We start from the raw sequence: 27,382 nt of genomic DNA, 5'->3' as shown, positions 1-27,382 counted from the left end.
TCTCACAGAGTTGTCCTCTAAGTGCTACTTTTTCTTTCCCTCTGGCCCACTCAGGGCCATAGACCCTGACTGCCATGCTCTGGCCTCTCATACACTTTTAACAACATTACTTGATTCTAAGTACCACACGAGGTGCTTTCCATGTATTAACTCATCAAACACAACAGTCCTATGAAGTAGCTACTTTATGACTCTCATAGGTGAGAATTACAATAGGTCCCGATAAGGTGGACTGAACTGGACCTACATGGAATAGAGAAAGGGAAAATCCTCTTCCCCATCTTCTATTTAGGATTGGCAAGGACGTTTGTGGACGGATTAATATGTTCAGTAAAAGCGGGTCATTTGTGATTTCAACACACTCAGCAGTGACTCTGAGCAACCTTATTCTTCCAGACAACAGGCAACCCAGTGCAACATGAATCAAGTGTTCCCCATTTAGTTTCTTACAGATACATCTCTAGAGACTTTTAAATATTTTTAGAGACTGTAGACAAAACAAAGTTTTATTTCCCAGTTCAGGGGCTCCTTATCCACCAGATCCAGTACAGCGCCCCTAACGAGAAAAGCACTTCCATCTCCAAGCAGTGCCACACAGGCGGACTCACCTCAGCCTGAAGGCTTTCAAGCCTGATGATGTGCTGGTTAGTCGAGGAGTTTTTCTCCCGAAAGTCTTCTCTGAGGGCATGGACTTGCATGGAGAGCTGTCTCTCAACTTCTGAGGCCTGCAAGCAGAAGAGACCTTCAGGGTGGATTCGGAGGCTGTGCAAAGGAAATCTGTTAAGACCTCAGCCTTTCCTTTCCCAAGCATCTCTTTACAACTTCCTACTCTAGAAGGAGTATAGGATGAAATGCGGGTCCGTGTAGTCCCTAGTACCCGAACAAGACAAACATCCATCTCTACTTCCACTACGGGGGGAGTTTATCTTGGTAAAGACCACTTTGCCTGTCAGGGGAAACAGGCCTAAGAAACAGCAAGGTCTCAAATGTTAAGTACCATCATTATCACTCTGTACACAACAGAAGTTCAGCAAACATCTACTAAATAGAGAAAAAGTCTCTGTTTTATGTGAAAGAATAAGGCAGATAGATATACCTACTACCTTAGAAATTCCTTTATTTCTCTCATCCATTTCCTCAGTAAGGCCCAAGTGAATCACCTCTGTCTACATTTCTCATTTCCATTCAACATAGGCACTATTTGAAGTTCCCTGTAACATGTTAAGATTTTTTTTTTTTTTAAGATTTTATGTTTAAGTAATCTCTACACCCAATGTGGTGCTCGAACTCACAACCCTGACATCAAGAGTTGCATTTTCCACCAACTGAGCCAGCCAAGCACCCCAATGTCTGTTAAGATTTTTGCCATTCTTTCCTCAAGGACATCTTTGGCAACTTTTTTTTTTTAAGTTTATTTATTTTGAGAGCGAGCGAGCACAAGTGGGGGAGGAGCAGAGGGGGGAGGAGGGGAGAGAGAGGGAGCAGAGAGAGGGGGGAGACAGAGACAGAGAGAGAAGGAGAGACAGAGAGAGGGAGGGAGGGAGGGACGGACAGAGGGAAGGAAGGAGGAAGGGAGGGGAGACAGAGACAGAGAGAAAATATGAATCCCAAGCAGGCTCCAAGCTGCAAGCACAGAGCTCCACATGGGGCTTGAACTCACAAACCGTGAGATCATGACCTGAGCCAAAATCAAGAGTCAGACACTTAACCAACTGAGTCACCCAGGCATCCCTATCTTTTGCAACTTTTAATTCTCCAGGGGAGTGCTGGCTGAGACGTTTATTTCCAACCCTAATCCACTTATTTTCTAATGCTCAAACACAGAACACCAATGACATTTAGTATGTCAGCACCTTCTCTTGAACATGCAGGAGAGTGTTTTGAAAGAATGCTCCCTTGATAAGACTTGAACTCTGGTCTTTTTCCTGGGAGTCCAGCCTAGCTCCCAGTGAGGGGAGCCCTGAACACTGCCTGGTAGAGAGAAGAGCCATGGGACAGGTTAAATAACTGCCTCAGTGCTTTTCTGAGGCCAGATGGGGTCAGTAGGCTTCATGAGTTCTTGGGAGTGATCACCATGTGTTGAAATGGTTAGGAAAGGCTTCTGGAGGAAGTGGGATGGTAATGATGTTGACTTCGTAGGCTAGCTGTTCAGTGAGGCTCTCATATTAATAGATACATGTTCAATAGTTATTTTCATCTTCAAGGGCTGTATAAGCAATTGTCCATCTTAGTTTTGGTCCCATAGATTCAACTCTTGCTCCCTTAGACTAGAGAGCCATATAAGGATCTCAGCCTATAGTTCTAATTTTTAAACAACAATTACAAAACACACAAACTAAAAGCAAACCATCTCGTTTTACTTATTCTAAATTTAATTTTGGACACCACCAGCTTGTTGTAGTTTCTTAATCACTCAGAAACACAATGTTAGACATCCTTGCTTAAAAATAACATTAGTAGGGGGCACCTGGGTGGCTTAGTTGGTTGAGGGTCCGACTTCGGCTAAGGTCATGATCTCGCAGTTTGTGAGTTTAAGCCCCGTGTCAGGCTCTGTGCTGACAGCTCACAGCCTGGAGCCCACTTCGGATTCTGTGTCTCCCTCTCTCTCTGCCCTTCCCCTGCTAACACTCTCTTTCAATAATAAATAAATGTTAAAAATTTTTTTAACAAAAAATAACATTAGTAATATGTACTGAGTAATTATGATGTGCCAAGAACTGTGCTAAATGCTTTCAATGCATTATCTCAATTGTCACAGCCAAAGGAGTGGTTATCCAGCTCAATTTACTAACGAGGGAACAGACTCAGGGAAATGAAAGAACTTGCCAAACTCTCAGTAAGTGACAAGATCAGAATGGTAAATGTGGGGCTGTCTTGTCCCCAAGTGTGCTTGGATGCAAGCACACCCTGTCTTGCTGCACTTCACTTCATTACAGACACTGTGTTCTTCACAAATGGGAGGTTTGTGGCAACCTGCATTGAGCAAGTCTACCAGTGCCATTCTGCCAACAACATTTGCTCACTTCCTGTCTCACGTGTGAGAATTTTGGTAATTCTCTTGACGTATTTCAAACTTTTTCAGTATTACTGTATTTGCTATGGCGATCTATGATCAGTGATCCTGGATGGTACTATGGTAACTGTTTTGAGGTGCCATGAAATGTGCCCATTTGAGAGGACAAACTTAATAAATGTCGAGTGTGTTCTGACTGCCCCACCGATTGGCTGTTCCCCCATCTCTCTCCCTCTCCCCGGGCTTCCCTATTCCCGGAGATACAACTATATTGACATTAAGTCAGTTAATAACCTTACAGTGGCCTTTAAGTGCTCAAGTAAAAGGAAGAGCTGCACATCTCTCACTTTAAATCAAAAGCTAGAAATGATTAAGCGTAGTCAGGAAGGCACATCAAAAGCTGAACAAGGCCAAAAGCTAGGCCTCTTGCACCAACCATCAGCCAAGGGGTGGATTCGGAGGAAGAGATCTTGAAGGAAATGACAAGTGCTACTCCAGTGAACACACGAATGATAAGGAAAGAAACGGCCTTATTGCCGATCTGGAGAAAGTTTCAGCGGTCTGGATGGCAGAACAAACCTGGCACAACACTCCCTTAAGCCAAAGCTGATCCAGAGCAAGGCCCGAACTGTCTTCAGTTCCGTGAAGGCTGAGAGAGGTGAGGAAGCCGCAGAAGAAACGTGTGGCACTAGCAGAGGTTGGTTCACGGGGCTTAAGGAAAGAAGCCATCTCCATAACACAGAAGTGCAGGGTGAAGCGGCAGGTGTTCGTGTAGAAGCTGCAGCAAGTTATCCAGAAGATCTAGCTCAGATCATTCATGAAGGTGGCTACACTAAACCGCAGATGTTCAGTCCAGGTGGAAGCGCCGGTCGGGGGAAGATGCCGTGTAGGGCTTTGGTAGCCAGAGAGGAGAAGTCAACGCCTGACCTCAAAGCTTCAAGGGACAGGCTGACTCCCTTGTTAGGGGCTAGCGCAGCTGGTGTCTTTGAGTGGAAGCCACTGCTCGTTTACTGTTCTGAAAATCCGAGGGTCCCTAAGAGTTATGCTGAGCCTACTCTACCCGTGCTCTGCAGATGGAAGCCTGGATGACAAAGCCTGGATGACAGCACATCTGTTTACAACATGGTTTGTTGAATATCTTAAGCCGGCTGTGGAGACCCACTGCTCAGAAAACAAAGATTCCTTTCAAAACATTAGTGCTCACTGGCAGTGCACCTGGTCACCCAAGAGCTCTGATGGCGTGGAGATGTACGACGAGATTAATGCTGTTTTCATGACGTCCACTCTGCAGCCCGTGGACCAAGGAGTCATTTCCACATTCAGGTCCTATTATTGAAGAAATACATCTGGCTAGACGAGCTGCCGTAGACAGTGAGTCCTCTGACGGATCTGGGCCAAGTCAACTGGAAACCTTCACCGTTCTAGAGAACACTGAGAACATTCCTGATTCACGGGAGAGGTCAAGATAGTGACGTTAACAGGAGCGTGGGAAAAGTGGATTCCAACCTTCATGGAGGAGAGGGGAGGGTTCTAGACTTGAGTGGGGGAAGGAGCTGCAGATGGGGTGGAGACAGCGGGTGAGCTGGGATTGGAAGTGGAGCCTGAAGATGGGACTGAATTGCTAGAAACTCGTGGTAAATGTGAACAGAGGAGGAGTTGCTTCTCATGGAAAGAGAGTGGTTCCTGGAGATGGAATCTGTTCCCGGTGAAGATGCCGTGAAGACTGCTGACGTGACAACGAAGCACTCAGAATGTTCTGTACACTTAAGTGAGAAAGCAGCGGTGGGGTTTGGGAGCACGGACTCCAATTCTGAAAGAGGTTCCACTGTGGCTAAAATGCTATCAAGCAGCATCACCTGCTGCAGAGGAACTGCTCATGAAAGGGAGAGTCAATTGATATGGCACACGATGTGTTGTCTTATTTTAAGAAACTGCCACAGCCATGCCAACCTTCAGCGACCCCCACCCCGATCAGTCAGCAGCCACCACCATCGAGGCAAGACCCTCCCCCAGCAAAGATGACCTGCCGGAAGCTCAGATGATGGTTCATGTGTTTTGTTTTGTTTTTTTTTTTTTGCAATAAAGCACTTTTAAACTGAGATATGTAAGGTTGTTTTAGACATAATGCGATTGTACACTTAATAGAGTACAGTGTAGTGTAAACAGAACTTTTATGTGTACTGGGAAGCCAAAAAATTCATTTGGCTGGCTTTATTGTGGTATTTGCTTTCTTGTCATGGCCTGGAACCGAACCAGCAGTATCTCTGAGGTGTGCCTGTACTGTTTTTTTTGTATCTTGAAATAGTTTTTCCTATTTTTATGTCCCAGTATTAAACCCAAACCTTTATGAGTCCAAGTTAGCAAGACTTCTTTCTTTCTTTCTTTCTTTCTTTCTTTCTTTCTTTCTTTCTCTTCTTTTTTCTTTCCTTCTTCTTTAATGCTACGATATTTTACTTTAACACCCTCTAAATTTCTTCTAATAGAATTTAGGGCTCATAAGGAAAACTCTATCTAATAAACCCTGCAGTTTGAATGCCTGTACTGAATTCAGTTGACTATCAAGGTTTCAAATATGTTTAGATTTGCAAAACGCACTGGGTAATTCAGACAACTTACCTTATTCTGAGTATCACCAGCTTGATATGAATCATGTGACAACCACGCCACAGAGATTGCACTGAAGGCTATAAATCTAGCCCAAGCTTGTATTAGAAACGCTCCTGAGACTAGTCTCCTCTCAAAGTGATCTTCCTAGCAATAAAAATGATCTCTTTCTATCAGGTAGCCTGACTGCATCCAGAGTCTCAGCTCCTGACCACTAAGCTATAATGTGTCTTCTTTAAATGTCTGACTCCTCAGATGTGCCCAGGGATGTACTGTTCACAAAAGCTTTTAACCTACATCTCTCATTTGACTCTCTGAAAGCCCTAAGAAGCAGGAATCACTGGCCTTGTTTTGCAGACACGGAGCTGGAGGCCGAGACAAAGTGGCACTGCCCTGGTCTTCGGCTTCCCAGTCCTCTGCTCTTCCACGACATACAGCCGCCTCTAGCCAGGTAGCCAGTCGTGCCTGTTACGGTGATGGAGAGAATGCATCACTCAAATCTCCTACCTACTACTACTACTACTATCTAGTGACAAATCTACCACCATTTGCAAGGAGCTAATGCACCTCTCAAAGTAAATTATTCTCTTTTTCTTCAAAGACAGACTCTGGCTCAGATCTTTAGACCTAACAGAATGAGTATTAGCTATTTCTGCATATAAATTAAATAATAATCTCTTAAGTTTGTACATAACTCATGTTCTAGATGCTTTCTTTTTTTTTTTTTTAAGTTTATTTACTTATTTTGAGAGAGAGGGAGGGAGGGGGAGTGACTGTGAACACTTATAAGGGACAGAGAGAGAGGGAGAGAGACAGAATACCAACCAGGCTTCACACTGTCAGTGCACAGCCTGATGTGGGGCTCGAACCCATGAGTCGTGAGATCATGATCTGAGCCGAAACCAAGATTTAGAGACTTAACTGACTGAGCCACCCAGGCACCCCTAGATCCTTTCTGATCAAAGTATGAGGAAGTCTGCAAAGTCTGTCTTAGCTCCATAATGAATTTCAGACCGTCTTTGGAATTCCTCACGTTAGCAGTTAGCCAGGATGACAGGGATCTCTCTGAAGGTACCTGCTCTGCTCCTGAGAGGATGGATGGTATAATGGAAAGAAAAAAAGTTGAGCCAAATGATCATGGTTAGAGTTCTTGTCCTACCACATATATGTATGCAAGTTACAGGAGTCATTTAATCGGAGTCTTATTTTCTCAAATTACAGGCCTATTCTTCTTTTACAAAATACCACAAAAAGGGCAGGGCTAATGGAATGCCCCTTCCCCCCCCCCCCTTTTTTTTTTTAAGTTTATTTATTTATATTGTGTGAGAGAGAGAGACAGAGAGAGAACACGAACAAGTGGGGGAGCGGCAGAGGAGAGAGAGAATCCCAATCAGGCTCTGTGCTGTCAGCGTGGAGCCCAAAGTAGGGCTGGAACCCATGAACTTTAACCAACTGAGCCACCCAGGTGCCCCCCCCCTCCCTATTTCTAATTCAGGACTTTATGAGATTGAACTAAATCACTGAAGTTCAGGGAAATAACGAAAGGAAAGAAATATTACATGGCTACAAATTCAGGACAGTAGTGGGAAACAGTAAAATATTCAAGGATCAGTGTTTTTTGTTTATTTGTCTTTAAAATGAGGTACTACTAAGAACACAATGTGTATGTTATAGGGCACTATCATGTGCACAGTCCATGGGGACCCACAGTTCTGGGGTTTGCACTGTGAACAGCCTGTTAACTGACTTGGCCAGCATCACAGAGATGGTGGATCAAGCTAAAAAAATACGGAGAAACAAATATTTGGCAGCCACGTCTTTCAGTCCTGCTCTCCTGGTGGCCCTTCAAAGCTATTCAATAGCCAGTAAATATTCAGGAGCCATACCCTTCTTGGAGATACAAATTTTCCTACTTTTTAAAAAATTTTGTTAACATTTATTTATTTTTGAGAGACAGAGTGAGACAGAGCAAGAGTAGGGGAGGGGCAGAGAGAGAGAAAGAGAAAGAGAAAGAGAAAGAGAGAGAGAGACAGACAGAATCCAAAGCAGGCTCCAGGCTCTGAGCTGTCAGCACAGAGCCCGACACAGGGCTCGAACTCACAGACCGCGAGATCATGACCTGAGCCGAAGTTGGGCACTTAACTGACTGAGTCACCCAGGCACCCCCAAATTCTCCTATTTCTAGTTTTGGGGCAGCAGTCCTGGCCTCAGGACATTTTTTGGTAGTGGTGGTGGTGGAGTAACATTAGGGCAATTCAGTCTTATAGTAGAAAATGGCAGGGACTTAACACAGTTGACTTTCAAAATGATGAGTTTTGGCTACTGTGCCTAATTAAGCAGCCAGTAACAGCTGTGGCAAAACTGTGGCAAAGTATGATATCTGTAATCATAGGTGAATGTAAGAAAAATGGTATGATTTTAGTTCAGGTATTTGTTCTTTGGTTTTTGAAATAAAAATTTTTTTCCATGGTAAGAGTAACAAATGTTCAGAATAAAAATAATTAAAGAAGATTTGATTGACAGCCAAAGGACTGAAATGAGTTACAGTCCCCAGTTACTCCTAGTCATCAGTGTCCCTCCCCAGTGACATCTTTACTATCATCCACATTACAGAGGTTTCAAGGGAGTCCTTCTAGAAATTTCTATTCATATCTAAAATATTACAAAAAGTTATGCCTTTAACAATACATATATCTTAACATCTTTCCATAGCAATATGTAGATCTACTGTATTCTTTTTAACAATTATCTGTATTTAGGGGCACCGGGGTGGCTCAGTTGGTTAAGCATCCAACTCTTGGTTTTGGCTCAGGTCATGATCTCTTGTTTCATGAGATCAAGCCCAGTGTTTGGTTCTCTGCGGACAGTGTGGAGCCTGCTTGGAATTCTCTCTCCGCCCCCCTCACTGCTCCTCCCCTGCTTGTGCTCTCTCTCTCTCTTTCTCTCTCAAAATAAATAAACATGAAAAAAACTATCTTTGGTTATGTGAATATAACATAATTTATTTAATCCCTACTTATGAGCATTTAGAGTATTCCAATTCTTTGCTATTATAAACATTGTTGCAAAAACATCCTTGCTTATCCATCTTTGTGCTTGTGGGAGAATATCCTCTAAGTGAATAAATTCCTAAAAGTGGAATTGCTAGGTAAAAGAATACACATATTCACTTTGATAGGTATTGCCAAACTATCCCCTAAAAATACTGCACCAGTTTATATCCCCATCAACAGTACAAATATGCCTGCTTCTCAATACTTGCCACCACTGGGTATTATGAAACATTTTCATCTTTAGATACTTAATTCTAATATTCTTATCTCAAAACATTAAATCTTTTTTACTTTCATTGCATACAGATTGGATGATACAGAAAACCAGACGTTTGAGAAATAACTCTAGTTCTATTAGAGTGCTGAAAAGCACAGAGTGCTTGGGTTATTATTAATTAATCCTCAAGTTGGCAAAACAAACTGACACTGTGTATTACTTCTCCCTAATAGCCTAATTTGGTCAGAGTACCATCTAGGACACATTACTTTCTCTCCACTGAGCAGAGCTATTCCATGATTACTCTTCTTATTGGCATGAGGAATAACATAGGGACATTTCCCCAAACTAGAACATTTAGATTAAATTTGTTTAAACTGGCCAAAGCAGAACTATTAACTATATACTTTCTTGTTAAATGGAAAAGAAATTGCATTAATAACACAGAAGCAACCGTTTAACTGTTAAAAGGAAAAAAAATAAACCAGTCAGCTTAGAAATTATAGTAGGAAAGATCTACTATTTTAATACTCTGCCTGATTTATTGAGTTTTACTTAAAGAGAGAAATTTTCAATCCTTTTTCTGCCAGGGCATGATAATGGCCATCTGCTTGAAACACCTTGGGGGTAGCAATGAGAATGATAGCGCCTATGGCAGCATTTCACATATCAAGCATCTACTGTGCTTTACCATCCTGTTCTGAGCCTTTCACATTTATTATCTCATTTAATCCTTATAACAGGAAGAAGCAGTTACTCTGACTTTCCTCACTGACAGATGAGGATATCAAGGGTAAGACATTTCCCAAGGTAGCAGTAAGTGCTGGAATGGGATTCCTACCCAGGTCTGCAGACTCCTACTAGCCTCAACATATAGCACCCTCTTCCTATCCCCCTTTGCTCCATCTCAGAAATGCTTACTAAGGTTGACAGGGACATTAGAGCAACAAGCTTGAATGTATTCTCATTTAAAACAAGGGGCAAATTATTTAAAACCATTTGTACTTTGCTGTGGTTGAAAACCATTGTTTTAGCACACTATTTTTAAAATAATTAGTTTTTCACTTTAAATGTAACAGAACCTTATTTCTGAATTTTAAAAATATTGTTCGCATTTGGTTTGTTCCCCTAATCTTTCTACATGTGTCTGCGTACAATTAGTTATGATCATACTGTTTGTACTTAGCATTGTATCAAAAACACTTCCGTGTTATTATGATTCTTCTCAAGTATCAACTTAAATGACTGCATGTTCTATCTAGTAGATGTGTTATAATTTTCTTTACCACTCCTTATGGTTAGGCAGCTGGGATTTCCTCATATTTCACAATTAGAATGAATACATGTCACTGGTGTGGTGGGTAAGAAGCACTGAGTAGAAATGGAATAGACAAACTTACTATGTCAGATAGGGAGATGAATATGCTTATTAGCCTTGATTAACTGAAAAATCCAATTAACCAGAGGTCTGTATTTTCTTATTTTCTAGATTTTACTGTTAAAAACATTCATATTCATTAACGGGTGGTGCCATGAGCCTACTGACAACATGTAACATGATAAGACTTTTTTTCTTCCACTCTTGGTTATTTATGATAATAATAGCAATAGCCATCTACTAGATGAATTATAAATAAATGTGAAAAATGTAAAATTGTCTTCTTGTTCTCACTAGGCTTCCATATGCCAATTTCTCCCAAAGCCTTTCAAAAATAAAACTCAGAAGTAAAATTTGTCATGTATTTATATTTCCCTTAACGTATGAAGACAGTAAGACTTTCACTACTACCTTTACAAAGAAAAGCCTTCATTTCTAGTAATGAGGCTTATGTAGCCTGACCCTCATACTGGAAACAATTGAAAATAGTGGGTAAAATAGGAAAGATGCTTCAAAGCATCAGGGCTAACAAAAATAGTGACAGATCTATGCTAATGTTTCACATATGCAAATTATTACAACCAACTAGTGGAAAACGATCAGTAAGAAATAAACCTAACTATGCCACTAATGAATAACATGACTACAAGGAAGGGGGTGGAGAAGAAAGAAACTAACCTAAGTAACTGGAAAATAGTATTTTTTTTAAGTTTATTTATTTTGAGAGAGAGAGAGAGAGAAAGCACAAGCAGGGGAGGGGCAGGGAGAAAGGGAGACAGAGAATCCCAAGCAGGCTCCACACTATCATTAGCACAGAGCCTGACACAGGACTCGAGCTCACGAATGGTGAGATCATGCCCTGTGCCGAGATCAAAAATCAGAAACAACAAACTGAGCCACCCAGGTGCCCCGGGGAAAACAGTATTTTGACTGTACACTGTAAGGTTTAAGAGAAAAGGCATATACACAGATACTGCACTGTAGTTAATAAATCTGTTTCTTGGGGTGCCAGAGTGGCTCTGTTGGTTTTGCATCTGACTCTTGATTTCAGCTCAGGTCAAGGTCTTATAATTGTGAGATTTAGCCCTACATTGGGCTCTGTTCTGGGCACAGAGCCTGCTTAAGATTCCCTCTCTCCCTCTTTCTTTCTTCCACTTGCTCTTTCTCTCTCAAAATTTTTTTTTGATTCTCAGAGGTATGGGTCAGTGATTCTGACACTACTGTATGTGTTTAATAGAACTGAACAAATAAGTAAATATATGATGTATAATGAGAACCAGGTTTTTCTTTTGCAGAAAAATAAGGTACAAATAAGGAAAGAAGGATAGAACGAATTCTGTGGTGTTGGACTGGAATCAGAGATATCAGTATGAACTTACTAATATTTTTTACAAATAGATAGAGAAATAATGATGGATGTCTGTTAATGAAAATCATCATTAGGCAAGCAACATAGTGTTAGTGTGTTTCCCTCATTTCCTAGACCTGTCTTCTGGGAGGGCCCTAGAGTAACAACATCCTAGTGCACACTTACTGTTTAGATCTTCATTTCTGAATGCCAGTCTTTAATAAATGAACCAAAGCCCCTTGGAGAGACGGCTGGCTCCAGGATTGGGGCAGGATAAATACAAGATGAGCCTAGAACATCCTGAGATGCCAGAAATAAAGGAAATGCTCAAAAAATGATGGAGGCATATTGAACAGACTTAGATGTTAAGGAGCTCCCCATGGTGAAGGCTAGGACCATCTGATCAATAAAACAATGACAGTGATGGATTATAACGCATAGAATAAGTGAAATACTCATGAGTTCACACTGATAAAATAAATGAATAAATAGACAGAGGGAAAAGGGCAGCATTCCCTTACAGAAGAATTACAATAAATAAATGTAGAGGAAATGACGACAGAAGATCACCATCAGGAGAACATCACAGTAATGAGCACTGCAGGCAAGAACCAGAGGGTGAACGCTGCAGCTATCAAGTACAATCTGATGAGAAACAGAATATTTGCACAGTCTCCAATTATCTCCCCATAAGATTGATTGATTATGGGTAGTAACCTCACAGTGGGGAAGCCAGGCAGACACCACCTTGAACAAGTGATAAAAGTTAGTATCACCATTAAAAAAACCCATAAAACCCCATGTGCAGGATACACCGAGAAGGACACAACCACACTTCTGTGCTGTCGCTGGAAGAGTGCACAACCTCAGCTGATCATGACAAAACATCAGACGATGCAAATTGAGGGACTTTTTATAAAATAATTCATCAGTACTCTTCATATGTATCAAGTTCAAGAAAAACAAAGACAGACTGAGGAATTGTCAGAGATTGGAGGAGACTCAACAACAACAGCAACAAAGGAACAAAACACCATGACAACTAAATTTTAAGATGGGAGCCTGAACTGGATCCCGGGCCAGAGAAAGAACATTGGTGGGAAAACTGGTAAAATCCCAGTAGGTACGTAGATTAGTGAACATTATTGTCTCAATGTTAATCTGTACTGTACTAGGTACTGTACTATGGTTACATAAGATGTCGACATTAAGGGAAACTAGATGAAGGGTATATGAGAATTTCTATATTGTTTTTCTAACTTCTCTGTTTGTCTAACATTATTTTAAAAAAAAATGCCAGGTTGGTAGTGCCCCTAGACATGTGGCAAAAGAAAATAAATAATCTCTGGAGGATGGTATCTCCATCCAAAGTTCAAATTATCTCCACAAACAATTTTCTAATAAAAACAATCAGATTATAGTAAAAGAAAAACAAAACAAAACATACCCATGAAAACTAGGACTCATGAGCAAGAATCAGCAAGAACAGCAGAAACAGATTCACAAAGACTTCAGATCCTAGAATTATCAGATACAAATTATAAGGCAACTGTGTTATGTTTAGATACATAAAAGATTAAGAACTAAGATGTCTAGGAATAAAAAAATAAGAGTTGAAATTAAAAACGAATGGGTAATATCAAAATTGAAGACTTCTAAGCATTAGAAGACATTATTTAAAAAATAAATCTGTAAGGTCCAGATTGGGAGAAAAGTATTTGCAGCACTTACATCTGACAAAGGACTTCTATCCACAGTATATAAAAACCTCTAACTCAATAATAAAAAGACAATCTAAGTTTTTAAGCAGGCAAAAAATTGAATAGACACGTCACAGAGGAAGACCTATGAATGGCCAATAAACACATGAAAAAGTGCCCAACATCACTGGTCACCAGGGAAATGTAAATTGAAACCACAATGAGACAACTTTACACATTGTTAAGAAGGCTATAATTGAAAAGACTGACAATACAAAATGCCAAAAAAGTGGAACAACTAGAATTCTCGTACACTGTTGGTAGGAGTATAATATGGCAAAACCCACTTTGGAAAAAAAGCCTTGCAATTTCTTATAAATGTCATGAACAGGGTTTAAGAACACACGAGACAAGTGAAGAGCAAATTACTAAATCAGAAGACTAATCTGTACAACTAGTCAGAAGGCATTTATATAGTACACAGACGCAAAGAGATGGAAAATAGAAGAGCTAGGTTAGCATATCCTCTGTAATATAAACTGCAATTCCATAAAGGGTGGAGTGAATGGGAAAGAAGATAATAGCTGATAATCTCCCAACTGATGAATACAATTCAAACCTCAAAAAGCCCAATGAAATGTAAGCAAAATAAAACCTGAGGCATAAGTGGAGTGGTACTGATGTTTGCAAATATTCAAATAAAAGCATTTTGTTTTCCTGGTCTCTCATTTTAGGTTTCAACTAGTTTGAGGTGTATTTTACTAATTATTTTAATCTCTCTCCTGCTAGACCTTGAACGTGTCATTGGCGCTTAACGCATTATTTGGAGAATGAATGGTTTATGTTTTCTTACTAGAAAGTCAGTTCTCCTAGCAAGATATGTTTCATTTTATAACACAGAGCACCCTCTTTAAATTCCACAAAGCATAACTTTACTACCAAGCTAGAGGAAACACAGAAACAAACATCTTAACAATTCCTTCAAGTGAAAAATTTGAATTTTAATAAAATGAAGGTTTATGTTGTTCAAGGCTTTCATTTTATTTTTTTAAATTCTCTTAGGTAGGCTCCATGCCCAATGTGGGGCTTGAACTCATGATCCTGAGAATCAAGTCTCATGCTCCATTGACTGAGCCAGCCAGGCACCCCAAAGTTTATTCTCTCTATACCCAACATGGGGCTCAACCCATGACCCCAGGATCAAGAGTCACATGCTCTTCTGACTGAGCCAGTCAGGCACCCCCAAGTCTTTCATTTTAATGTTAAAAGGAACCTGTTTTTCTGAACAACATGAAGTTCAATGCCTGTAAAGGCAGACATTTACTCATGTAATACATTTTATGATATTGGGTTCTCATAAGTTTTTGCTGCTACATGTTAATGGCGTGGATATAGACATCTGCTGTACTGCCTCATTAATGAATACTGTCTTCATTCAGATATGTAATGCAGGCAGATGAAACTCACTCCGTACCTAAAATTTACATCCAGGCATAGCTTGAAGATATTGTTAAGTTTGATTCGAGACCACCACAATAAAACAGACATCACAATAAAACGAGTAAAATAAATTTTCTGGTTTTCCAGTACACATAAAAGTTGTGTTTACACAAGGGTGCCTCGGTTGGTTAACCGTCCGACTCTTGATTTTGGCTCAGGTCATGATTCCAGGGTTGTGGGAGCAACCCCACGTCAGGCTCTGTGCTGAGTGGAGCATGCTTAAGAATCTCTCTCTCTCTGTTTCTCTCTTCCTCCCTCCCTCCCTCTCTCTCTCCCTCTGCCCATCTCTCCAGCTTACCCACTGTCGAAAAAAAAAAAAAAGTTCTGTTTACACTACACTGTACTCTATTAAGTGTACAATCGCATTATGTCTAAAACAACCTTACATATCTCAGTTTAAAAGTGCTTTATTGCAAAAAAAAAAAAAACAAAACAAAACACATGAACCATCATCTGAGCTTCCGGCAGGTCATCTTTGCTGGGGGAGGGTCTTGCCTCGATGGTGGTGGCTGCTGACTGATCGGGGTGGGGGTCGCTGAAGGTTGGCATGGCTGTGGCAGTTTCTTAAAATAAGACAACACATCGTGTGCCATATCAATTGACTCTCCCTTTCATGAGCAGTTCCTCTGCAGCAGGTGATGCTGCTTGATAGCATTTTAGCCACAGTGGAACCTCTTTCAGAATTGGAGTCCGTGCTCCCAAACCCCACCGCTGCTTTCTCACTTAAGTGTACAGAACATTCTGAGTGCTTCGTTGTCACGTCAGCAGTCTTCACGGCATCTTCACCGGGAACAGATTCCATCTCCAGGAACCGCTCTCTTTCCATGAGAAGCAACTCCTCCTCTGTTCACATTTACCACGAGTTTCTAGCAATTCAGTCCCATCTTCAGGCTCCACTTCCAATCCCAGCTCACCCGCTGTCTCCACCCCATCTGCAGCTCCTTCCCCCACTCAAGTCTAGAACCCTCCCCTCTCCTCCATGAAGGTTGGAATCCACTTTTCCCACGCTCCTGTTAACGTCACTATCTTGACCTCTCCCGTGAATCAGGAATGTTCTCAGTGTTCTCTAGAACGGTGAAGGTTTCCAGTTGACTTGGCCCAGATCCGTCAGAGGACTCACTGTCTACGGCAGCTCGTCTAGCCAGATGTATTTCTTCAATAATAGGACCTGAATGTGGAAATGACTCCTTGGTCCACGGGCTGCAGAGTGGACGTCATGAAAACAGCATTAATCTCGTCGTACATCTCCACGCCATCAGAGCTCTTGGGTGACCAGGTGCACTGCCAGTGAGCACTAATGTTTTGAAAGGAATCTTTGTTTTCTGAGCAGTGGGTCTCCACAGCCGGCTTAAGATATTCAACAAACCATGTTGTAAACAGATGTGCTGTCATCCAGGCTTTGTCATCCAGGCTTCCATCTGCAGAGCACGGGTAGAGTAGGCTCAGCATAACTCTTAGGGACCCTCGGATTTTCAGAACAGTAAACGAGCAGTGGCTTCCACTCAAAGACACCAGCTGCGCTAGCCCCTAACAAGGGAGTCAGCCTGTCCCTTGAAGCTTTGAGGTCAGGCGTTGACTTCTCCTCTCTGGCTACCAAAGCCCTACACGGCATCTTCCCCCGACCGGCGCTTCCACCTGGACTGAACATCTGCGGTTTAGTGTAGCCACCTTCATGAATGATCTGAGCTAGATCTTCTGGATAACTTGCTGCAGCTTCTACACGAACACCTGCCGCTTCACCCTGCACTTCTGTGTTATGGAGATGGCTTCTTTCCTTAAGCCCCGTGAACCAACCTCTGCTAGTGCCACACGTTTCTTCTGCGGCTTCCTCACCTCTCTCAGCCTTCACGGAACTGAAGACAGTTCGGGCCTTGCTCTGGATCAGCTTTGGCTTAAGGGAGTGTTGTGCCAGGTTTGTTCTGCCATCCAGACCGCTGAAACTTTCTCCAGATCGGCAATAAGGCCGTTTCTTTCCTTATCATTCGTGTGTTCACTGGAGTAGCACTTGTCATTTCCTTCAAGATCTCTTCCTCCGAATCCACCCCTTGGCTGATGGTTGGTGCAAGAGGCCTAGCTTTTGGCCTTGTTCAGCTTTTGATGTGCCTTCCTGACTACGCTTAATCATTTCTAGCTTTTGATTTAAAGTGAGAGATGTGCAGCTCTTCCTTTTACTTGAGCACTTAAAGGCCACTGTAAGGTTATTAACTGACTTAATGTCAATATAGTTGTATCTCCGGGAATAGGGAAGCCCGGGGAGAGGGAGAGAGATGGGGGAACAGCCAATCGGTGGGGCAGTCAGAACACACTCGACATTTATTAAGTTTGTCCTCTCAAATGGGCACATTTCATGGCACCTCAAAACAGTTACCATAGTACCATCCAGGATCACTGATCATAGATCGCCATAGCAAATACAGTAATACTGAAAAAGTTTGAAATACGTCAAGAGAATTACCAAAATTCTCACACGTGAGACAGGAAGTGAGCAAATGTTGTTGGCAGAATGGCACTGGTAGACTTGCTCAATGCAGGTTGCCACAAACCTCCCATTTGTAAAAATGCATTATCTTTAAATTCCAATAAAGCAAAGCACAGTAAAATGAGGTATGCATGTACAAGGATGTTCACTACAGTATTGTTTTTAATATTAAGAAAAATTGGAAGCAATCTAAATGTTTGCTGTTAGCAGACTGGATATAAAACGTTATAGTGGATCAGTGCCATGAAATGAATGTTATATACATCTACCTGCATTAATATGGAAAGATTTCATAATGTAATCTAAAGTAAAAAAATAGATTATTTGATTCCACCACAGAAAACTATTTGTATGTATGTATATGCACACATGCATGTGAGAATGCCCACTTGTATAACAATGTCTGGAAGGCTATTCATCAAAATGTTATCTGTGATTACCTCTGTGGGATAAAATTCCTAGAGATTTTCACTTTGGAAAAAATTATTTTTCTATAGTGTTTGAATATTGTACAGAAGTAGGTATCATCTTAGTATCAGGAAAAATAAAGCTATTCTTGTTTTTAAAAAATGAGTAAATTCAGGCACCCCGGTGGCTCAGTTAAGCTTCTGACTCTTGGTTTCAGCTCAGGTCATGATCTCACGGTTTTGTGAGTTCGAGCCCCTCATCGGGCTCTGGACTGGCAGCACCGAGCCTGCTTGGGATTCTCTCTCCCCCTCTCTCTCTGTTCCTCCCCTACCTGTGCTGTGTCTGTCTCTCTCAAAATAAATAAATAAAATTTAAAAATAATAAAAATGAGTAAATTTATAAGAACTCAACCTAGGGAGACAGGTAAAAGAAAGAAAATAATATTGTAAGCATCAAAAGATCAGGATTTTCAGTAATATGACACTGGGGAAAGTGAAACAATAGTCACAGGCAACCTCAGACAACATAAACTTAGAAAGATTGAGGGGGAAGAGAATTCATTCATTCATTCATTCATTCACTCATACATTCATTCATTCATTTATTAATTGACTTTCAAATTTGAAAATTTACCAAATTTCAAGTCCCTGTGTGGAATATAAAGAAGTATAGGACACAGTCTCCATCCTCAAGTCCTGAAGGAGAGGAGATGAATACTCTACTCAGGAAGCAGCCAGTGAATCACAAAATAAGTACCTGTACATATGGCAGATGGCATGGGAAGTACACAAGTTACTCGAGACAAAATATGGTAAGTCTTGAGAGGAGGAGAAACAAACAGCTGTGTGACTTTGAGAAATTATACAACCACCGTACCCCAGTTTCCTCACCTGACAAATGGTAATTAAATATTAAAATGCAAGAGAGTGGATAACATGTTCAGCACAGGTTAAATATGTAATATGTTAGAGCTATTACTATTATTTCTGATAAAATTAAAACTCCAAGTAGAATACGCATTCAGAGGAAAGATGCATTTCGCAAGTTAAAAACCTCAGAGGCTATCTGGTCTAAACCACTAATATGGCACATGATGAAATGGAGGTGTGGGTCAACAAAGTCAAGCCTACCAAGACATGATTTGAGTAAGTGACAGCAAGGGACTTACCTAAGACCACAGTGATCTAAGATCACTGTTGGTTTTCAACTCCCGTTTTAGTTTCTTTCCATTTTATTACCATTTTTTAAAAGATCAAAATGAATAGTCACATACATACTGAACAATTTTCAGGGATGCCGAAAACTCGTCCCCTGGAATGAGGCAAGTCTGATGCTACTGACAATGTTTATCACTCATGTGAGGGAATGCCTGATGAAGTCAATGTGTCACTGTTGGTCCTGTTTATACCAAGTATGTATAAAAGCTCTCTTTAACATTTAGAAGGTGTACTGCCACGAGATAGGGGCTGTGCCTAATTTTGTTTTATTTCAACTAACTTCAAAATTAGAGCACAATAATGGTTTTATTATCATCCTTTTAATCATGGTCACAAACATAATCCCTCAACATCTAAGACCAGCAACTCTGGCAGCACAGGCTTTAATTGAAAAAGAGGAAAAAGGGCAGATGTGAATCTACTTTTGTTTTTGAAAGAGGGCCATTATTCAAGGTCAGATTCCTACTGCTAGTTAATAAAAAATATTTCAGAAGCTAGAGAGAAGACCCTAAAAAATTTTTATTTTTAAGTGTTCTATGAGGACTCATGATAAAATAGGCCCATGTATTCCCAATATACTGTATCCACAATCAGAGTTTTGATTCACTCTTACTCTTCTTTTTTTTTAAACCAAAACGACACAATCCTCTGTGTGAACTTGATGGCCTGGCACTTTGCACTAATTCCAACAGGGATGGAACACTTGCTTTCTATGCTCTGAATCGAGGGTACAGAGACGAATAAGGCTCAGTTCTAGTGGGGAAACTGCCTTGCTAACTCAAGGTCTAAAACAGAGTACAGTTCCTCTCCAGCAGATACTGCGCAAAAAATGTGACCTCTTAACTCTGTGCTTGTTCCTTTACCTGTGAAGTGAAGATAAAGTGATAGGTACCTCAAAAGGCTGTTGTGAGTATGAGATAAATTAACATAGGTAAAGTGCTTAGGACAGTGACTGCTACATGGAAGCACTACGTATGGTGGCTGTTGTTGCCATTGTGGTCATCAGAAGCTAGCTCTAATAACCTCTAAGTTCAACCCTGACTGAAGATCTCATGTTTAAGTCACTGGCACAGAAAAGTCTAAATGATTAAATGCAAATGAGGGCAGATCTTAAAGAGCCTAAAGAAAGAGTCCAAGAAAATTTGGCACAGGGATTGATGGAGGGTGGGGAGAGTGACAGCCCTGAGGAGTTGCAGAAAATTGAGGCACTCCCTCATCCAAGGATGGCGATACGGTGGTAGCAGATAAAATTTCAAAGTTCTTAGGGGCAAAGGGAGGAGTGGATATGAAAATGGAACCAAGCTAAGGAATTACTATCTAGCTAAACTGAAGCACTGTAAACATATGCATCTTGGAACAGACTTTCCTATTCCCTCAGGGTTGCAAATACTGAATACCATGGACTTCCTGGAATGTGAAATATTTATGTTTTCAAAAGAAGACTGCTTGAAGATGCTTGGAAAAATTGAGAACCTTTTCATAATAAACAGGAAGACCGAGGAGGAGAAGGCAGCTACTCTGAATGATGCTCTACTTAGCAAATTTTAATTTAGGGCAGTGATGGGAATGGGCTGGGGTAAACTCTTAGGGGTCCTTCATTGGAAGACAAACTGTGTCACAGGGACACATTCAAGATTCCCTCAAAATAAATGTCATGTCTAATCCTAATAAATAAAGAAAATTCTAGTATTTTTATGATTTTTTTTTTTTTTTTTTGGTCTTTTGGTCATATGGCTTACTAAGGGACTCATTAAGACCTCAAAAGAAGGTTAGAAAGTTAAAATGTTCTTTTTTGGAGCTGGAGAACGGTTAGCGAAAAAACTGCTTTCCAAACTAGTGGTCACTTTCTCTCACACTACCATAAAAGCAAAACTACTGTATTAATCAAATTATGCCTTTTTTTCCCCCTGAACGTGCCTCCATGATTCTGCTTATTGTGTGCTCCCTTTTTAGAATGTCTTTACCCGAAATGTTTTACCTGATAAATTCTAAGCTTTAACAGCTCAGTCCAGAGGTGACTTCTATATTGCTTCTATAATCTCCCAGTGTAAAATTTCTTTTTTAATTTTTATTTTTTATGTTTATTTATTTTTGAGACAGAGAGAAATAGAGTGTGAGCAGCGGACGGGCAGAGAGAGAGGAAGACACAGAATCTGAAGCAGGCTCCAGGCTCTGAGCTATCAGCACAGAGCCCGATGCGGAGCTCGAACTCACACACCATGAGATCATGACCTGAGCGGAAGTTGGACGTTCAACCGACTGAGCCACCCAGGCGCCACTCCCAATGTAAAATTTCTACGTTATTTTCAGTGCTGAAATGTTTTATTCCAGCACTTAGCATGCACTCTCTTTTGTTTATTTGTTTACATGTCTGTTTTCTCTCTTATACTGGGAAGAACTGAAGCACAGGAGTTCTACTTTCTATTTAATATTGTTTCCCTACAGAAGTACATGGCACATAGTAGATGCTCAAATATTTATTGTATGAAATAAAATGTGAACACCTTAAGTGAGCACTTTTTGGGACAGTCAAGCTATGATTGTAGAAAACAGAAGTGGGATTAAGCTAAACCCCAGGAGTGTCCCATTAGCAAAGTTCCACCAGGGTCATCAGGGAATTAATGAGCTAATTCCCTTTGATTTAAATAACCCAGCCTCAGTAAAGGGCACTATTTCCTCCTATAGGTCATCACCATGGCTCAAGCGGATTTACTTAGGCTTTGATGTAAATTACCCACGACTGATGGGTAGATTGGCCGCTTGGTGCTTCTATCTGTACCTTCATTCTGCTTTTGTATGTGAAATCTTTTAATACTCAGAACTTAGGACTTCTTTCCCTGTGACTTCTATAAACCTCAGTAGAGTCCTTTCTTTTAAAAGGTCATTATCAATTGATAAGAAATCGATTTGAAATCCCTTTTGGAGCTTGTTAAATAGGTACCCCCAAATAAGTATATGTGGGAGCAGGCTTTAAATTCAGATTTCTTTTATTCTGGAAGAGAAGCCCATGTTCTATTAGTTTGGGTTGAATGCAAGAAACAAATCTGGGGGTGTCTTGTGGCTCAGTCGGTTAAGCGTCTGAGTTCAGCCCAGGTCACGAACTAACAGTTTGTGAGTTTGAGTCCTGCATCAAGCTCACTGCTGTCAGGGCAGAGGCCACTTTGGATCCTTTGTCCTGCTTTCTCCCTGCCCCTCCCCTGCTTGTGCTCTCTCTCCATCTCTCAAAAATAAATAAAATATTTTAACAATAATAAAAAAGAAACTAAATCTGAGAAAAGAGAAGATAAATATTTACTAAGCACTTAAAAAAATTTTTTTATGTTTTTATTTTATTTTTGAGAGAGAGAGACACACACAGTGAGAGCGGGCGGAGGGGTAGAGAGCAATGGAGACAGAATCTGAAGCAGGCTCCAGGCTCTGAGCTGTCAGTGCAGAGCCCAACGTGGGGCTTGAACTCACAGACTGCAAGATCATGACCTGAGCCGAAGTCGGATGCCCAACTGACTGAGCCACCCAGGCACCCCTTATTAAGCACTTTCTATGTCAAAGCACTTCTCTAGGTAGCATACGTTATTTCATTTAATCTTAACAATACTATGGGATAAGTCCAATGAACCCATTTTATAGGTAAAGAAACTGAAACTAGAAGAGATTAAGTCACACAGTTGAGGTCACTTAATGAGTAAACAATATAGCTAGTATTCAACTGCAGGTCTAACCCCAAAGCCAATGAAAATGTTACCACATGACCATGTGTAAGGGAAAAGACTGCTCTCACATCTGCTTCTGGTTAGGTTTAGCAGCAGAAAACAGACATCCAGTTGGCACTTCTTCCTGAATGCTTTGAGACTTCCTTTGTAATTTATCTCCAGCCCTGACCTCTTCTCTGACTTCAAGTTCAGATATCCAACTACCTACCCAACACATTCACTTGGATAGCTAATGTGCATCTCAAATGGAACATGCCCAAAAACCAAACTCCTGATAGGCCTTCCACTCAAACATGCTTCTCCTGAGTCCTCCCTTACTCAGGAGATGGCAACTCCATTCTTAGGAGTTCTAGGCCCAAACACAGGAACCATTCTTGACTCCCTTCTTTCCCCTTAACACCCACATCCAGTCCATCTACAAATCCTGTGGGTTCTACCTTTGAAATTTACCTCAGAGGACTGTTAGGAGCATGAATGCATTGGTATTTAAAAAGCTATTAGAACAGTGTCTGGCTTATAATAAGCACTATATGAGTACTTGCTGAGTAGAAGAAATAGTCACCATCCTACCACTTCTTCCTGTCTCCATTCTTCCACCCCAGTTCTAGCCAGCATCAACGCTCACCTAGAATGCTGACTACAGTAGTCACTTAACTGGTCTCCCTGCGTTCAGCTTTGTCCTCCTACAGCTCATTCTCCACGAAGGAAACGTTTAAAAACCCAAGTCAGATCATGTCACTGCTCCAAACAGTCTAGAATCTTTCATCTTACTCACAATAAAATATGATAAAGTTCTTAGCATGGCTTAAAAGACTTTACAAGGTTCCTTCCCACCCAAACGTCATCTCTCATCTCCTCTTATCCACCGTATTCTCTGTTCCACTCATCCTGGCCCCCTTGCTGTCCTTAGCCCTGTTAAGCATACTCTTACCTCAGGATGTGTGTATTTGCTATACCTCTGCCTGGAGTGCTCTTCCCTTAGGTAGTCACAGATGCTTCAGTCTCTCACACAGGTCTCTTCTCAAATGTCATCTCATCAGAGAGACCTGCTTTGTTTACCCTATCCTACATGTGTCAGTCTCTATTCCTATTCTCTGTTTAATTTTCCTCTGTACTGCTTACCTGAGGTATAACTCTTTGTTAATTGAGTTACTTTCTCTCTCTGCCCTTGATGTCAATTCCAGAAGGGCAGGGGCCTCTGTTTCATTTGCCACCCATAACTCCACTACTGAGAATGGTACCAGGCACGAAGTTGACAAATTTGTTGAGTACAGGGAAAACATGTATATATTCACTCACATTCAACCTCAAGGTTGTCTATAACATACTCCTGAATGTCACAAGGGACAAAACAAATTCTATAAAATCTGCATATTACAGAATGAGCTGTTTCCAGCAGGAAATTTTTAAGTATTAATTTTATTTTTAAATCTTTTAAGTAGAATTGACAAATGAATAATGCCTATTTTTATCTTTGCCCCCAATTACTTACCAATAGTCACAAAGACTACATAGATATAAAACCATTTCCCCCCTCAGATTTACCTGATCTGTTAGGTCTATTTTGCAAAAATGCTATTTCCTTATAGAAAATTTTTTCTCAATGGGGCACCTGGGTGGCTCAGTAGGTTGAGCGTCTGACTTTGGCTCAGGTCATAATCTCACAGTTTGTGAGTTTGGGCCCCGCATCGGGCTCTGTGCTGCCAGCTCAGGGCTTGGAGCCTGCTTTGGATTCTGTGTCTCCCTCTCTCTCTGCTCCTCTCCTGATCGTGCTCTGTCTCTCTCTCAAAAGTGAATAAAGATTAAAAAAAAATTTTTTTTTTTAAAAAAGAAAATTTTTTTTCAAAAATATCTCCTACTAAATGTTCAAACATGAAAATGTGGAAAAGCAGGGTTTAAGATTTTGGAGACAGCAGCTAAGTAGTTGGGCAATCTCCCAGTGGGACATTTTACCAGTAAATTCAGGCATTTGTTGATGAAAATACTTCTCACATCTTGCCTCAGTAACATTATATATCATCTGATGGTTGCCATGGAAATAGTAATGCTAACAAGGATTAGCCCCATAGGGTTTTACCACTGTGTGTAGAATTACTTTCTGTCAAGTCACTAGGGAAGCAACACAGATATTATGTGGGGACAAAAAGCTGGTGAGATCCTGTGTAAGTGAGGGAAAGTTGAGGGGCTCTAACTCTTCTTCCAAACCAGTGCCTATCCATTCCTCACCCTCATGATACCACAGCTTGATTACCTAACTTCTGAGACTCTTTCAATCCTACATCTTCCACGAAGTCTTTTTTTTTTTTTTTAATGTTTATTTATTTTTGGGAGAGAGAGAGAGAGAGAGAGAATGCGCGTGCGTATGTGTGAGAGAGAGCACTAGTGGGGGAGGGGCAGAGGCAAAGAGGGAGACACAGAATCTGAAACAGGCTCCAGACTCCGAGCTGTCGGCACAGAGGCTGATGCGGGGCTTGAACTTAGGAATGGTGAGAGATCATGACCTGAGCTGAAGTCGGACACTCAACCGACTGAGCCACCCAGGCACCCCTTCCATGGAGCCTTTCTTAATGAACTCTATCAGTTCCTGCTATCAACCCATACTTTATTTATTTTTATTTATTTATTTTTAAAGTAGGCTTCATGCCCAAGATGGAGCCCAACACAAGTTTTGAACCCATGACCCTGAGATCAAGACCTGAGCCAAGATCAAGAGTCAGATGCTCAACCAACTGAGCCACCAAGTGCCCCTCTCAATCTATACTTTAAAAAACGGCCTTCAGGGGCGCCTGGGTGGCGCAGTCGGTTAAGCGTCCGACTTCAGTCAGGTCACGATCTCACAGTCCGTGAGTTCGAGCCCCGCGTCGGGCTCTGGGCTGATGGCTCAGAGCCTGGAGCCTGTTTCCGATTCTGTGTCTCCCTCTCTCTCTGTCCCTCCCCCGTTCATGCTCTGTCTCTCTCTGTCCCAAAAATAAATAAAAACAAAAAAAAAAAACAAAAAAAAAAAACAAAAAACGGCCTTCATATCATAATTTAAGCACCTAATGATAGTGTCTAATGATAGTGTCTTGCATAGTTCCCTAGATCTAAGTTGAATGAATACTTACAGTGCAAAGTGCTGTCACATGAACTATTTCATGAAGTCCTCATAATAAAACCTGTTAGGTGGGTGTTATTAACCCACTACCTAGATGAGAAAACTGAAGTTTGGAGAGATTAAGTGACTTTCCCAATACAAGTTATTTCCTAAAACAAGCCTTATCACTTGCACTAGACTACAGGCTCCTCAAAGCAGCCATCTCTTGCCAGTTCTCTAGTATTCAGACAGGGCGTGGCTCACAACAGGCAATTAGTTAACAAAAAATGATTTAAAGAAAATCAGGGGCGCCTGAGTGGTTTAGTCCGTTAAGCATCCAACTCTTGATTTTGGCTCGGGTCATGATCTCATGGTTGGTAACTCTGCACTGACAGTGTGGAGCCTGCTTGAGATTCTCTCTCTCCCTCTCTCTCTGCCCCTCACCCACTCACTCTGTCTCTCTCTTTCAAAATAAATAAATTTTAAAAAATTAAAAAACAAAAAGAAAACTAGTATGAAAAAAATACAAAGAACTACATTTTATGTGAATAGGTGGGAAGGCCAGGGACTGCTGTGTGTGTGTGTGTGTGTGTGTGTGTGTGTGTTTAAGGTATCAAACATACTGAGAGATTTCTAACAAAGTCCACGTACTATTTTGAAAAAAAAAATTTAAATTTTATATAAAGCTCTAACTATGAACATACTGGTGTTTGGTCATGATCAGTTGTGAGATATGTTGCAAGTCACTTGTTATTAATAAAGTAATGAAGTAAATACTTCAAAAATATCAGTAGTAGCAAATTCAAAATATTCACTTACTATTTTTTCTCTAGTAGGAGAGAAAAGGTATACAGCTAGCCTTCTGAGCCAGGCAAACACTACAGAAGCATTCTGAGCATGTGTCTTGATGGAAAAAAAGGTTAAGAAGCACTAATAAAAAAGTACTGAGACAGGGATCATTGTCATTGGACCCCATTTCTAACTATTCTTGGCTTACTGGGCAAACAAAGCAATTTAGGTAAGCAATTTGGCCTCTATCTCCTCAGGACTTCAAAAACATCAAAAAATTGTCAGACTATCCCTCAGGGGCGAGTAGGCAGTACTTAGGGTTCTGAGTTGTCATCTGTTCTATTTTCTTGTTTCTCTGGATGGTAAGGGAGCAGAGTAGCTTACTACTTGTGGAAACTGCTGAGTGGACTGCCTTTGTGAAAATGAAACCAGTAAGTTTTGAAGTTGATTCAGCTGTCTCCTTCTGAGAAAAATGGAAAGTCAAAGGATGAATTTTTTAAAAACTTTTCAGATTAGAACAATAGAATGTATTATGCAAACCAGCTACAAAAAAAAAGTCTCTGTGATTTTAAACAAAGTAAGTTGTTCCCAAATAAACATCAACTTCTCAGGGAGAGTTAAGAGATTAAAGGCATATCTCACTTTTTCAGCTTTTAAATACATAATAAAAACCCATTTCCTACTTCTCCAAGGTGTTAGAAAATTGATTAATTTCTGTGAAGCCTTTCATGTACACACGGTGATATCTTACAGCTAAACACTATTCTATTTAAACTTGTTTTTGCTTCCTTTCTGTCAGTCAACTACCATGTCTATCTGGAGTGCCATGAAGGAGATTATTAATTAAAGGCAGTCATAGAAGCTTGAAAATTCTCAGAAACAGGGACGCTTAA

General features: G+C 40.8%; 1 protein-coding gene across 4 annotated transcripts in view; it reads right to left on the bottom strand.

The window, feature by feature from the left end:
• The window catches only part of BICDL1 (BICD family like cargo adaptor 1), a 104,510-nt gene that overhangs the window by 25,305 nt on the left and 51,823 nt on the right, over nucleotides 1–27,382 (bottom strand). For all 4 annotated transcript variants that reach the window (XR_006195357.1, XM_042910971.1, XM_042910973.1 and 1 more), the window contains exon 3: nucleotides 609–725. Coding sequence is in view for 3 of the 4 variants with exons in the window: in XM_042910971.1 (XP_042766905.1) it covers nucleotides 609–725 (117 nt within the window). In the remaining variant the exon portion in view is untranslated. The remainder of the gene's footprint in view (nucleotides 1–608; nucleotides 726–27,382) is intronic.

Source organism: Panthera leo, chromosome D3 (genome assembly GCF_018350215.1).
Source record: "Panthera leo isolate Ple1 chromosome D3, P.leo_Ple1_pat1.1, whole genome shotgun sequence".
NCBI classification, from domain to species: domain Eukaryota; kingdom Metazoa; phylum Chordata; class Mammalia; order Carnivora; family Felidae; genus Panthera; species Panthera leo.
This window is presented reverse-complemented; position numbering and strand designations above follow the sequence as displayed.